The sequence below is a fragment of the Lemur catta genome, chromosome 1 (genome assembly GCF_020740605.2).
Source record: "Lemur catta isolate mLemCat1 chromosome 1, mLemCat1.pri, whole genome shotgun sequence".
In the NCBI taxonomy this organism is placed as follows: domain Eukaryota; kingdom Metazoa; phylum Chordata; class Mammalia; order Primates; family Lemuridae; genus Lemur; species Lemur catta.
In genome coordinates this window covers 199,381,823-199,397,624 of record NC_059128.1, presented here as the reverse complement: position 1 = coordinate 199,397,624, position 15,802 = coordinate 199,381,823, and the positions used below count along the sequence as shown (strand labels likewise).

At 38.8% G+C, this 15,802-nt stretch overlaps 1 protein-coding gene across 1 annotated transcript in view; it reads left to right on the top strand.

Moving 5' to 3' along the window:
• Window positions 1-15,313, top strand: part of NCEH1 (neutral cholesterol ester hydrolase 1) — a 49,017-nt gene extending 33,704 nt beyond the window's left edge. The window contains exons 3-5 of the mRNA XM_045539676.1: window positions 251-320; window positions 10,202-10,373; window positions 11,395-15,313. Of these exons, the coding sequence (XP_045395632.1) occupies window positions 251-320; window positions 10,202-10,373; window positions 11,395-12,012 (860 nt within the window). The 3' untranslated portion in view covers window positions 12,013-15,313. The remainder of the gene's footprint in view (window positions 1-250; window positions 321-10,201; window positions 10,374-11,394) is intronic.
• Window positions 15,314-15,802: the final 489 nt, after the last annotated feature.

Below are 15,802 nucleotides of genomic sequence, written 5' to 3'. Positions count from 1 at the left end.
GATCGCTTGAGCCCAGGAGTTTGAGGTTGCTGTGAGCTAGGCTGATGCCACAGCACTCTAGCCCCGGGCAACAGAGCCAGACTCTTGTCTCAAAAAAAAAAAAAAAAAAAAGATACTTGTTCACTTTTGGTTTTTATTATGTTTTTATTATTAATAACTTCAAGTCTAAAAACAATCCACACTTAGCAGAGTTTAATACTGGTCAGTATTAATGACCTGTTTTGTAGTGATTGTTCTTTGTCTCTTTCAGAAATGAGGCATTATGACGAGCTGTGTACAGCAATGGCTGAGGAATTGAACGCTGTCATTGTCTCCATTGAGTAAGTAATTAATGCTAGTCATGGAAAATCTTATTTTATTAAGAAAGGATTCTAGGCAACAGTCTAGTTACTTAATTTTGTCGGTGATAAAGTAAAGTTAAAATAAAGGTCCAGGGTGGTGAAGTGATTTGCCCAAGGTCACAGTCCACATAATCAGAAAGAAGTGATTTCTGATATAAAAAAATTTCTTTAACTAGCTTTATAACACTTTGAATTATCTTTTTTATTTTTAGTTTTGAAAGCTCCTGGAAAAGGAATTAACTGAAAAACTAGAAAAATGTACAATCAGTTACCTGGAACATAAAAGCTTGATACTAACTTTTTTAATCTAAAAAGCAATCGGGATCGAGAATCTCTCTTACACCCAATAGTTGGAAAAGTTATTCTCTTAAAGTCAGATTCTACAACTTGGACCCTAGGAATAGAAGTAAGTGTTCAATAAATCTTAAAGGCATAGTTAGTAGTAGTAGTAGTAGTAGTAGTAATATTAATAGTTTGAGTTATCTCAACCAGTTCCACGTAAGCCACTTTTCTGGGCAACTAAGAAGTATATGGATAATATTTATAACAATTATAGAAATAGTAACAATACAAAAAACATGATGTTCCACGCATTGTGCAAGAGCTTTTGCATATGTGTCTGTCCTCCTTTAGGTCTTTGTTTAGATACCATCCTCTCAGCCAGGCCTTCCTTGACAAGCCCATGTAAAATTGTAGCCCACCTTCCTTTGCTTGATTTCTCTCCAAAGCTATCATCAATGTCTTACAGACCATATATTTAACTTATTATGTGGGGTTTTTTTTCCATGAAGTTCAGCAAGAAAATTAGCTTATTATGTATATATTGTAGTAAGTGGAAATAGACAACATGAACTTCATAAAGGCAATAATTTTAAGGATTTTTGTCCGTTTTATTCATTGCTGAATCATTAGTGCCTGGAAACATCCCTGGCATATCATGGGCATTCAGTAAATATTTATGAAATGAATGAATGAAGCGTCTTATTCAATTCTCAAATATAGTGTCCAAGATAATATTTTGATATCTTTTTCACAAACGAGGAAACTGAGACCCAAGAAGCTAAATAATTTGCATGAGGCCAAATAGCTAGCTAGTCACGTGGATGGGCTAGGGGAATTGAAGCCAGATCAGATAGCTCCCGAGGTGCGGATTCCTTTTTGACCCATTATCAAGCCAATATTGAAGGAAGCTGAGATGCTGAGTGGCAGGGCAGTGCCATCAACCACTTTTCATGCCCCAAGCTCACTCAGTTATCCCTTTCCCCTAATTCTCTGTCACCTGCTTGCCTGTTGATGGCTCACCTCCTCCTTGCTCCCACTCCAGGTCTGAGATCTAAAAGAATCCTTTCTTCTGCCTTGTCTTGGAAGGGCTGTTCTCACCTTGGGGACAAAAACCCTAGAGTCACACAGAGTGGTGCTGTGGCTGCCTCCTTAGCAGATTTGGCTCCAAACAGCTCTGGACAGCTCCCAGGCCTTTCCAGACTCTCTGCTGGGCCTCCCAGATCACTCAAGGGCTCTCAGTGCAGTTTGGTAATGCAGGAACCCTCAAGGAAATGATCCTGGCAGCTGGCCACAGGAAAGCAGGGGCTGCTTAAGCAGCGAAGCCCCATCATGGGGCAAGGCCCTCCAGCTCGGTATTGAAGGACAAGCTTCAGGAGCCCAGTGGTGGTTTCCCACGTAGCCCTAGCTTATTGCAGGCCTGAGTAAAGGAGGGAAGCTGGGCTTACTCCACTTGGGAATGAGAGGATTCTTTATTCACCACAGAGGACTTACCCTCCAAGGCTTCAATATCAGCAATTGGCAATACGCCCCGGAGCTGTTCCTACATCCCTTCTCTGCCTATCAACATCTGTCTCAAGTAAAACAGGTTCTTTTGAGTCTAGGCTTATCATAAACCACAAAAGAATGGGTAAGATGTTTTTAAGGAGATTTTTTAAAAAAGAACTAAAATATAGAAGGGACTGCTTTCATCCTCACTTTCCGCTGTGCCTAATCTGCACAGTGTGGCATCCAGATGGCACACACATGGAGCAGCCATCAAGGACATGACTCATAACTGTGTGAGCTCAGGCAAATCACATAAACTCATGTCAAAAGGGGTTCAGAATCCTTCCTGTGTGTTTTGAGCTACTGGGAAAAGGCCAGGTGTGGTGGCATGTGGCTGTAGTCCCAGCTATTTGGGAGGCTAAGGTGAGAACATTGTGTGAGTCCAGAAGTTCAAGACTAGCCTGAGCAACATAGTGAGACCTTGTCTCTTTAAAAAAAAAAAATCCTGGGAACAGGATCATGTCTTCTTTCCTTCCTTTGTGTGTCCACCACCTAGTACAAGGCTTAGAGTGTGCATGCTAAGAAAATATATGTTGAGTAGGAATAATGACTTCAGAGAGCTGTCATGAGAATCAGTTTAGACAATTGATATCAAAGAACTTCCGATATTCAAAAGTACAAGACAAGTCTGGAGGGTTAGTGCTTTAGTCTATAGAACGAGAAGGTCAACTTACAAATGTGTGTTTGGAACTCAGCATTTTTGTTTTTGCAGAAATAATGAGATGATAGTCCTTATTAGGATCCAGGCCAGCCCGCAGAGACCCTATGCTATAGTTACGGTATAGCTAACATCGTATGATCTTGTTGTTTCTCTTGGAAAGTATGTTCAGAGATCTAACTTGGGAACATAATTCTTCTCACTGGCTCTTTCCTCTTTTATTCCATAAATATTTATTGAATTCCTATTCTATACCAGTTACTATGTTAAATTCTGGTGACAGATTTAATTCCTGCCCTTATCGAGTTTACCGTCTAGATGAGAAAGCAAATCTTGAACAAGTCATATTAAGTGTGAGAAGTGATGTGAAATAGAAGGGAAGTAGTAACGGAAGCATCTAATAGGCAAGACCTTACCTAGTTTAAAGGGACAGAAAAGGCATCTTAAAAAAAGTGATGTTTGGACCAAGCCCCTGAAGATGAGCAGAACCTAGTTAGACAGAGTGAGTTGGCCATGGAAGTCCAAAGTTGTGTACTGAGAGGGCTTAGGAGGGAAGGGGGGGCAGAGAGCATTATGGGAATGAAATGTGAGAGAAGACAGATGGGATAGAAAGTCCGGGGGTGACTGAGGAGAGCAGAAGCAAAGGCGCTGAGCCTGAGGGGCTTCAGGAGGATGGTGGACTCTCGCTTCTCCTGGAATTCCACCTTCTAGCAGAGAGGCTGTCTGCAGCCAGCTGTTCTTTATCCTTGAGGCTCACGGGAGTGGGCAGTGGTGTCTTTGCTTCTCTTCATGTGGGTTGTGGCATTGGGGAAGATGATGGGCAAGGATTGGGGACAGCCCTGATGATGGAGTCACCTCATAGGATATGAGACCAGAGTGGGGACTCCTCGAGTCATGTCACTGGTGCTGGCTCAAGGGTATAAGGATAGACCGAGTAACCGAGGGAGGTAAAAGCCTTGAGGTACAAAAAATAGGTAAAAACCATGCCTACTATTTAGTAGCTTCTACAGCACTGTGCTGTTTTTATGTATTAATCTCACAATGAGTAATTGGTAAACAAATGAAAAAGTTTATCTTATAATATCATTTCTAAGATACACAGATGTGTCATTTATATAACCTAGGAAGGTCTTAGTTTATATTCATAAACTTATCACATATTCATAAACTTCAATGCAGTTTAGCTATAACACAGTACCTTTTTATCTCTAGTATGTATAATGAAACAATGCCAGAACCCTAAGTCAAAAGTGATAAAGAAGATTTAATTATATTTTTAAAAAATATAAAATACGAGATAATAAAGTAGGTATGTTGAATGTTATTCTACAAGGGATTTATCTTGCTTTTTGGGGTGTGGAAAATGGATTCCAATTGTGTTTGGCTTTTAGTTAAATCTTTACTACACTCATAAACCCTCCATTTTATACGGATGCCTTTAGACCTATTCCCATTCCAGCAAATGGTAGGTGGCATCGTGTGTAGAGAACTTAAAACTTCACAGAGCTGTAAAGAACACTGCGGATGTGGATAGAAGAGACGCTGGAGTCCTGATCTTGGTTTGCTGCTCACAGAGTTATGAGCAATGGGACTTTCGTGCTTGTTTTTTTTATCCTTAAAATTAGAAGAGTGCAAGCTGACAAAATCACAGTGCTTTTAGGAGGCACGGTAGGACACATATCTCCATCACTATTTGTACATTTAAGATAGTCTGAAAAAGACTTAGTGACAGTGACCTAGCCCTGACCTTCCCTCTGCTCCTTGTCCTGCTCTTCCTTAGGGTCAGGAGCGAGTGGAGAAATCCTTGCTCGCCACCCTCATCGGGCAGCCCTGGAAGGTGGGCCGACTAAATTCCTCAGGAGTTCCCCTCCCAAAAAAGAGAAGACTTGTTCAAAACTTGCCTTTTACTCAGTCTAGGCTGACTGACCTTAGCAAACCTAAGTAGAGTCACAAATAATTTCATACTACAGAGAGAAAACATTGTTGCTTTTATTTTTATTTTTTTTGAGACAGAGTCTCGCTCTGTTGCCCAGGTTGGAGTGAGTGCCGTGGCGTCAGCCTAGCTCACAGCAACCTCAAACTCCTGGGCTCAAGCAATCCTCCTGCCTAAGCCTCCCGAGTAGCTGGGACTACAGGCATGCGCCAACATGCCCGGCTAATTTTTTCTATATATATTTTTAGTTGGCCAGATAATTTCTTTCTATTTTTAGTAGAGACGGGGTCTCGCTCTTGCTCAGGCTGGTCTCAAACTCCTGACCTCGAGCGATGCACCTGCCTCGGCCTCCCAGAGGGCTAGGATTACAGGCGGGAGCCACCGCGCCCGGCCCATTGTTGCTTTTAAAAAGTGTTTTTTCCCTTCACTATTGTTAGTGAATCTCTCCTTTTAGATGTATTTAATTGATGGCACCTTGGCTCTGTTTTCTACTAACATTAAAAAACCCACCATCTTCTCTTTTGTGGTTTAAGTCTTAGAATTTTGGGGGTGGCAGCGGTGGAAATTGGAGCTTTAGAAAAGGACTGTGTTGCAACTACAGAACACGTATGACCCCAAACCGCGGTGAGCTGAGAAACTTCCTCCCACTAAAATCTGTATCTTGTAGTGTTATTTTTAGCTTTTGAAACAACACCCAGGGAGAAAGGATGTGCCTGCCACCGAGCCTGCTTGGCTTCCGTGGCCACCTGGGGGAGCACGCTGGCTCTCTGTTTACTCTTGAGGTTAAAGGAGAGGTTTGCCTCTGAATGGGAGGAGGCAGTTTTGATAAACAAGGAGAGCCTGTGGACCTCCCTGCTGTTTACATACATGCGTCTCCTAAGCCTTAAGTTGTGAGCAGATCATTGGAGCTTCACAGTGTTTAAATAGATCTCAAGTCTAGGCTCAGTCACCCTACTCCTAGGATTTTGGTGAAGCATCTGACATCTGTAGGATCTTTGGGATATTATTCTAGTCCCATCAGCCAAGCCTTTACTAATCTCTGCTCTCCCTTGCTGAATGATTGGTGGTCAAAGCTATCTCAAGGGGCCAATTTTGAAAGTAGAAACAGAAAGAAAGACCCTTCCTCAAATTTTATGCACAAATCACATTTTAAGCCTGAAAAAAGAATTAATAGTCCATTCACAATCTTTCTACTCAAGTGCAATTTTATTATATCTTCTTTTAAATAGAATAGAATAAATACGTTCTTCCTCTGGAGTTGTCTCCCTCAAATACAGAGTACAATATGGATTTAATTATTGATTTGTTTTAGATATCTCTTACTAAAGATATGAGTTTTCTACGATGGGGTAGTATTAACCTTTTTATATTCCCAAGATAAATCTATTGAGCTTTTCTTGGGAGATGGGGAAGAGGGGGAAAAAAAAACTGAAAAAAGGAGTGAATCTTCTCTCTCCTGCTGAATCTAATAGGAGTATAATTTCATTCCAGAGTATCACACGTACCTTTCACCTAGCTGGCACTACATGAAGAGAACTGTGTCCTTTCCCACAGCAGAAGATTGTACACGTGGTCTCCAGGTTAGCTTATTCTGAGGGAGAATGCCCATTTCAACCCTCTAAGAATAGTCGTGTCATTCAGGGCTTTGGCTTCCACATGCTTGGAACAACTCGTATTTCCCCTCAACTCACAGCTTGATATAGTGTCTGCCTTTGACTTAAGGAGCAATCTGTCAGTCTTTCTGAGCACTGCTCTATCTCCGCGGTCCCTGTTACTAAGTAGGTAATGAAGTAAGTAGTAGATCATCAGAAACGGTGCTGCTTATTTCAGGTTGGGTACCTCATAACACTTTGGTACATAATTATGACTTCCCATCCACTTGTAGAGAAAGTTGAGATGTCTGTGTTACTACATATTATCAGAGAGACTTTGAGGGCTCCAAGGAAGTTAAGTTACTTTTGGCTGGAGACTCAGAGATTTAATGGAAGAAGTGACGTTTGAAATGAAACTTAAAGGATGAGAACATTTGATGAGGAAGCCATGGGGCAAGGGCTCAGGGGATAGAGAGAGGGACCAATGCATTGGGAATGGGAAAAGGGGCAAGGTGTTCCGAGAAAAGTGAGGTTGTGAATGGACTCCATAATACTTCTGAACCCTGGCCACGTTTAGAATTACTTGGGGAAATTTGCTTTGAATGTAGATGCTGGGCCTACCCCAGACTGATTGAATTGGAATATTTTGTAGAGGGGTTCAAACCTCAGTTTTTTTTTTTTAAAGAAAAACTGCCAAGATTATGCATGTGTGTAAGGTAGATAGAGTTGAGAATCCCTGAGCTAATACATAGATAAATCTTTAAACTTTTGTTTGGAAAGAAGAAAAGTATGTAATTAAAGATGTACCATAGGCCAGGCACTGTGCAAATCGGTTTGTTTTGAGAATATTGCAAAACTTTTGAAATCATTAGAGAATTTCTAGGATGTTAAAAATCTACAGCTTTGAGAATTTACTGCTTTGATGAGGTAATGAGAATATATATATGTGTGTGTGTATATGGCTGTGGATTTTAAAGAATGAGAATATATTTAAAAGAGAGAGGGGCATAGGTTTCGAAGTCAGTTATGAGTTTAGAGCCCAGTTCTTAGCTTACTAGCTGTTGTAGACAAGTTGCACATCCTCTTTGAGCCTCACATTCTCATCCTTAAATCCATAGGTGGAGATTTGAGCGAAACACACCTGTAGAACACTTGGCAAGGTGCCTCACTTAGCAGGAATATGATCTTCTTTATATACTACACATTTTTTCAATCGATTAAACCCCATGCCTGAGTTTACACCAAATTTTGTTCTTCTAGTAGAAGGTACATGTGCTAAAGCTGGCATTGCAGAGTCATCTCTCCCTGCAGTGAGTGGGACAAATCTATATAATAAATATAACATAATATGAATAATATCTATCTATCAGGTGCTTTATTTAATTCAAGATATGCAATCTTTAAAAGAAAATGTCAGAACCCTCTTTCAGTACTTTGCAGGGACATAGCTTTGAACACAAGCAGCAGATAGCAGATATGTTTATGTATGCTTTCTTTGCCTGTGCCGCCCACGAATTTCCTCCTGACTTTTGGTTTTATGTGTCTATGAAGATATTATCAAATTTTGTTTCTCAGGTGAATTTCAAGCTACTTTGAAAGTTCATCTTATACCAGGTGACCTAAGAAATATCTAGTTTCAGTATACTCTCCAGTCTCCAAAAATAGTGTCCCTTTTTATTGAGTGAAATTAAAGAATGTTTCCAGTTTGAACATAGATAAGGGGAGGGATTAGGATATGCATTATTTAAGGGTGTCAGGAAGACTCTTAAATCATAATCTGTTTTTAAGCATGTTTACCCTGTTATCTGAGCCCCTTATTAATTGACAAGATTGAGCAGTAATATATTCTTTTAGATTGCTTATTTCCCTTGATCCACAGTCACTGAGACCTTTTCTGAAATAGCATCTGAAAACTCAATGTAATTGATGTATGTATACTAGCAGAATATGTTCCCACCATCTGGGCAACAAGAAAAACAGTTTATCATGATATGTGGTAGAGAAAATAGGCTTCGTTTTCACAACTTGAGTCATAAAGTATGTTTGCTTTTGTTAAAATTGAAAATTCAGCTTGGTAATGTTGAAGATAAAAAATTGAGACCTCCTCCAAAAACTGGGAGGTAAATAGAATCATGGGAGCTGACGCCACCTAGTGGGCAAAACAGCATACTCCAGCTCCTTTTGCCCATTATTAATAAATGGAATCCTACCTATATAGCAGCAGCTTTAAGACAGTGAAAAATCAACTGGAAAAAAACATTTTGGATGACTTAATTGGTCATCACAAATAGAAAAATAAGAAAGAAATGAGAAAGCTTATTTTATCTTCTAAAAGGCAACCATAAGGGAATTTATTGTTGCATTTAGTTTCAAACTATAATTCCTGAATGAACAGATCTACGTTCACTACTTACCAAAGTATTTCACAGGTATTTGTCCATTTGATTGTATCTGAACTGAATGTCAAGATGTTTGATTAGCTAGCTGTATTTTAGATGGGGGAAAATAAATGGCATTATATAGAGTAGCTTAGAAAAATTAGTTTCTAAAAATAAATATGTTAATTATAAGATAGAAATCAAAAGACCTGAGTCTTAAATGGCTGTTATTATATTTTAATCAGGTAATTAGTTTCTACCCTACCTCATTTTGGTCCATGTTTGACTTATTTTACAAGTGAAGTAACTTTTCTATGCCTCAGTTTCTTCATTTGCAAAATGAAAGCATGTTAATAAAAAAGGTTTATTGGAAGGATGATTCCATGCCCAGAACATTGGTAGATACTAGAAACACAACAATGAATAAAACACAGTTCCTCTTATTAGAGAACACGATCATTAGAGGAAATATATAAAGAAATAATTTTAATATGAGGCAGTAAGAACAGTGACATACACCAGCACATAGAAATATCAAGGGATGGTAGCCAACTCAACCCCAGAAGCAAGTGGAGATACAGTCCAGGAAGGCTTCTTAGAGGAGGCCAAAGCATCCAGGTAAGTTTTAAAGAATGACTGAGAATTAATAAGCAAAAGAGGAGAGTGCAGACAAAGAGGGCATTCCAAACCAAGACTGTCCATATGAATATGTAAGATAATATCATGCATGGGGCATTTGACAAAACCAGGGTTCTCTAGGACCCTCAAGAGAATATGAATTCTACTAGGTATACAGAGCGGGATCCCAAAAGACTCTGATCTTGCAAAGTGGGGTGGTAGGAGGGGCCCCAGAAATATCCTAGAGGGTGTACACTAGGCTGCCTGGCAAACTTAGTTTTCTTTTTGTTGGTTAAAACTGGCCTTTTGGTTCTAGTCTTCTGGGGAGTGAATGCATTGCCTGGGTTCAATGTCAGGCTGGCATGGACCTCTTCAGTGGAGTACAATTTTCTTAAATTTATCAAGTAAATTATGAGGAATACTCTATGGACTCACATTAAACATGAGACCACCAAGGTGGTTAACGGTGCTGACTCACTTTCTAACCCAGAGGCTCTGTGAATGGAACACTGACTTACAGAAATAAAATTCTAAAATCTATTATAGTTCTATTCATATCTTTATAATCAATACCTGCCTTTTACTTTGAAGTTCTGTTTTGAGTTGTCGGTGGTGGTATGTTTTGTTTTGTTGGGTGGTTGACAATAAAAAAAAAAAAAGACTAATCAAAATAATTACATCTTAAACTAAGTATTTGATTTGCAAAAAAATAAATAAATGGTTTAGTTTTGTAATTATCTTAATTTCTTATTTATTTATTTCTGGCTTTAAAAGAAACAATTTCCCTTTATACTTTAAATATCCTATAAAAACTTGGTAGAGCCCTCACATGAATACAACTTTTGTCTTTATAGCTACAGGCTGGTTCCAAAGGTTTATTTTCCTGAGCAAATTCACGATGTTGTACGTGCCACAAAGCATTTCCTGCAGCCAGAAGTCTTACAGAAGTATATGGTGGACCCAGGCAGAATTTGCATTTCTGGTGACAGTGCTGGTGGAAATTTGGCTGCTGCCCTTGGACAACAGGTACCACTGCTGCCCTGAGGTGCTGGTGGTGGGAGGGCACATGGTAGGGTCGAGCAGACTCACACGTTCTCCACTGCATGTGGCAAAGGCACAGTCAGGTGAGCTGGTCACTAGATGGCCAAGTTATTCATACGATTGCCCTTGCAGAGCTCTCAGAGATCCTTTTGAATTAGGAAGATGGGTCATTGAAGGAAGTGTCATCTATGAGTCCTTATAAAAGCCCTGATTATATTCAGTGTTAGAGAAGTGCTAACATCCCTTGGTTCTCCAGGATATGCATGGAAATTACATATCCCCTCCTTTTCCATGTTTGACTTGCAAAAAGGAGTATTTTTGCTTATATTCCAATTCCTAAGATTCTTTCCTCAACTTTGAGCCTAATTAAAAACTTAAAAAGTGTTTCCCCAAATTTTTTTAATATAAAAGTAAAAATTAAATGGATCAGCCATTTAAATTTTTATATCATAAGTTAATCTGAGCTTTACCTATTTAAGTTCTTTGAAAACTGTGTCTATCTCTAATAGCACCCAAATTTTTTGGCAGCTGTGTAAACTCAAAGTAAGCACAACGTTTTCTTCCTCTTGTAGATTAAATAACCTAAGAATAGCATTTAGTAGTATCTCAGGGTATCCCCACTGATGAGCATTTAGTCTTCATGTTTGGTGAGAGAGTAAAAATTTACATAACACCCAGGTGTGCTAAGTGCCAAAAGCTAGATACGAGTGAAATATTAATGGGAATTTAAAAACCTTAAGAGATTATGTACCCTTGAAGGGTCTGCTCAAACCTATGAGATGCAAACATCATACCTTTCTTAGTAAGCAGCCAGCAGCTTGATGGGGGTGGTGGTCATGGGAATTATTTATTTTTTAAACTATCATGCTTTATACCATGCTCGGTATGAACTTAACACTTACACCTTTGACAGATTCAAAGTAACACATTAAGATACTTTATAGGATATGGTTTTTGTAAAGGAGCTATGCAAAATAAAATAATGTGTTTGCTTCCTCTTCTCCAGTTGATTCAAGATGTCAACCTAAGAAATAAGGTCAAACTGCAAGCTTTAATTTATCCAATTCTTCAAGCTTTAGATTTTAACACACCCTCTTATCAGCAAAATGCGAACATGCCAATCCTGTCCCGCTATATCATGGTTAAGTATTGGGTGGACTACTTCAAAGGCAACTACGACTTTGTGCAGGCAATGATAGTTAACAATCACACGTCACTGGATGTGGAAGAGGCCACTGCTCTCAGGGCTCGTCTAAACTGGACGTCCCTCTTGCCTGCATCCATCACAAAGAACTACAGTCCTGTTGTGCAGACCACCGGCAATGCCAGGATTGTCCAGGAGATCCCTCAGTTGCTGGATGCCCGCTCTGCCCCACTCATAGCGGACCAGGAAGTGCTACAGCACCTCCCAAAGACCTATATTCTGACGTGTGAGCATGACGTCCTGAGAGACGACGGGATCATGTATGCCAAGCGTTTAGAGAGTGCAGGTGTGGAGGTGACCCTGGATCACTTTGAGGATGGCTTTCATGGATGCATAATTTTCACCAGCTGGCCCACCAACTTCTCAGTGGGAATTCGGACTAGGAATAGTTACCTCAAGTGGCTGGATCAAAACCTGTAAAGGAATAAAACTTCTGGAAGGCTCCAGTGAGCCCCTCTTCACCTCCTATACCTGCTCTGGAAAAACATGCACTTTTTAGTTGACTAATCCTTCCTCCTACACCCACAACCTCCAAACCCCCACCCCCATTACTTGTGAGTTATGGAATCTCTATTCCTGCAGACTTTATGATAATCTAGTATTTTAAAATGAATTTGACTAACTTAAGTACAAAAACATCTGACTTTGGTTCCATAGTGGGCTAGTCTGTCTGTTCATGTTATTTTGATCAACTACTACTAATACCTACAGCTACAGAAAGCAGGGCTAGGAGCTGCAAATAGCTTTGGTCCTGCCTTCATCTAGATGCTCTTTCAGAAGAAATTCTTCCAGCTGTGGATGATATAATGACCTTTAGTTAGTTAAGAAAATATGGGCTCTTCTTCAACTTGCTAGAGCTTATTTCAGATTCAGACAGTGTTCAGTATGTGCACTTTCAGGTCAGTGCCAGGGACCAAGTACCCTCTGTGATTAGATGGTTTTGTTTCCTATGGGAATTTTGGCAAAGGCTTTCTAACAAGGTGAAGTTTCTCAACAGACTTTTTTGCTCTACAGTGTTAATTTTATGAGATATAGTTATCTATAAGTCCAGCTGGATTGTAATGATACTTGAAAGTTACTTTCTACAACTATTATTAGAAAACATAAAGTTGCATACACTGGATAGCTATACATTTTTAAGTTTTTGTTGTTTTTACTTATGCATTTCCTTGAGTAGATGTTTTGGGAGCAAATTAATTTAGATTTAGAATAAATTTCCCCTTACAGAAAAAGTAAAAACAGACAAACGAAACAACCTATTGTTTCTCATAAAACTACTTCTGACATAAATTACCAAGAGCAGGGTGTATATATTTGGCATAGTCAGAAAATACATTTAATGTTCATTTAAAAGTGTGAAAAATGCCTTTAGAAGGTCTAGTCTATGCTTGAAAACAACTCTTTCACTTATATGGCTTTAAAATGGAGCTATTTTGGTATAAGGTATTGTTTATTTTTTTTAAGTTATTTAATGATGTATGTAGCTCGTCTTAGGATTTTTTCAGAAAGATGTCCATAATAAATATTTAAAATAATGGTATTTTAAAAACTATTTTAGGGTTTAAAAAACTGCTTAGAGTCATATCTACGTGTAATTTTATGGAAAGAGATAAAATAGGTATTAATACTACTACACATTAGTCTTAAATATTTTGATGTTTATATACAAATATAAGTTAAAATTAGAAACTATGACTGCACCTAGTAAAGTCATCTAAGTTTGTAGTTCAGTAGCTTAGACAAGACATGTACTACTCATCTCTGCTCTTCATGGTCAGAAGAACACAAGCTCATATTCCTCTCTGTAAAGAGCATACATTGACACCTGGTACCTGCATCCTTCATTTTCTCCTTCCATCCAGGTCTAGACGTTCTAACAGCGCAAGCTTAACTTCATGTAAGGTCTTCACTGCCAGTGGGAACGTCTTTGGCATAGCAAGAAGCTCTGATTCTGATTTGCATTCCTCTGCCCTCCTCCCTGCCACCCTTCCTCTGCCCCAGTTACTTTTAGCCGCTGCAGTGAGCAGCAGTACAGCTGAGTAATGATACAGTGCACCGTGGAAAGAAATTAGCACCTTTTCACTCCCTTGAAGAATGGATATTTCCCACTTCTGGCGATGAAATTTTGCATACTGAGTTTTCATTTATTTGTATGAGCCGGTAGCATTTCATATACAAAACAGAAGTAAATGCAACTGTGTGTGTATGTGTGTGTGCCCATGTGTATACAAAAATAATCATTCAAGCGAACTTGCTTATGTTCTTATACAAGTCACTTACCATCTCTGGGCGTCTTCTCCCTTTCCTCTATAATCAGAGAGCAGCTGAATTACTTGATCCTTGAGGTCTCTTCCAGCTATAAATTCCAAATATTTTGTCAGATTGGCAAATTGTATTGGCCTTTTCCTTTACGGTGTTTTTTTTGGTAGGCCGTAATTCCTTATACACAGACACTTATATCAACAGTTTTTTTTTTTTTTTTTTTCTAAAAAACTGGGATTTTCATTCTCTTACTCTATGATAGCTACCCTCCTCATATAATACTCTTCTTTTTTTGACACCATTTGAAGAATGTTTGGATCTTATTTTGAGGTCATCTACCTCTAAGAAAGAGAAAATATAATGCACTGGCTTCCTTAAAATGACGTTTTTTTCTCAGAATTGCGAGCCAAATCCTGTAGTATTTACAGATAACAAATGATTCCAGACCTCTAAAAGGCTCTCATATGAAAAGGGAGTGAAGGAAAAAGGGGGTCAACCACTGTTTCTGATAAAATATTTGAGTTTCATTGTTCTTTTAGCTTTTATTCTTATAAAAAATGTCTATGCTTTGCAGATTGATCTGTTTTTAGTATTATGGCTTTGTTTTGTCTTTCTCTTTTATGAAAAAGTTGGTAATCTTTTTTGTAATATTGTCTGTGAAATATGAACATTAATATATGAAGAAAAACCTCAAAGTGCTGCAAGATATAGTGGTGTAAATCTTAAAGTTTTATCATTCATTTGTTAAGAACTTAAAACTATTGTATAATTATCTTGGTGGATATAATATTTGATGCATGACCTTTTAACATTTGACTTAGCTTATTTCCCACTGCAAAGGGGAAGGCAGATTTTATGAAGGATTTTAGTAGCTAATCTATTTTATAAAATGAAAATCCACTGTGGAGATAGGAAAATATGTATCTGTTTTGAATCATGTTTGGAAGTAAAATGGCTCCATCTGGGAAAGTGTCTCTTTCATTTCTCCTTGTCTCATGCTCTGGTTTTCATTTGAGACAGTGTTGGGTCTTTTTCAGTGTATCCCAGATCCCTAGCCACAAGTCTACCCAAATCTTCTTCACCCTGGAGCACTCAAGCTGTCTTTCTTTCAATCACTGAGCAGGGCTTGGGAACCTCCTTGACGGTATTCATTTCTTGTCTGGATACACTGAGTGTTGCCCTGTCCAAGGAAACCTGTGCAGACTGGCTAGAACATTCATAAAAGCTAGGCAGGCCCCGGACCTATTTTAGGATCTTCAATACACATTAGGAAAGGATTATTATAATACTGAACCATTTCAGCCAAAGAAGTATCAGTATCCCTGAAGGTAAGTTCTCTGTCATTACAAACAAATCTAATAATTTCACACTTGAGTTTAGCATGCTTAGTTTATAGCGATACCATAGGAAATTACTTTTTTCTAGAATGAATTGTTTATATTGGTTCTAAATGGTTCATCTTCTGCAGCAAAACCTCTTGGTTTGTGGCTATATTTGGCTGGTAGGATCTGCTAACCATTCCGACAATTCTCCTTTGGGGCATTTTAAATGTAAACTCTGTTTTAATATTGTTTTTCTTGTGATTTTCATTCTCTTTTTACCTCCTGTGCTTTTTTTCCCTAACAGCATCTCATATTTTCTAATGAACCCCCATATTTAAACATCTGGAAGATATTGATATCTGTATGAGATTCCCCAACTCCCAAAGATTGAAAATGTAAATATGACTTTTAATAGACATTCATGGATGGCTCAGCCCTGTCACTCAGGACGGCATCTTGTGTCATTAGAGAGTGTAAGAAGCTGGTGATATCATTTGCATGTGTCTTCTGTTTGGAAGGCTCCTCCCCAAGATTTTCTCATGGCTGGCTCACTGTTGACATTTCAGACTAAATGCCCCCTCCAGAGAAGTCCGTCTTCTGAGCCAGACAGTCTGCCCACGTTAGCA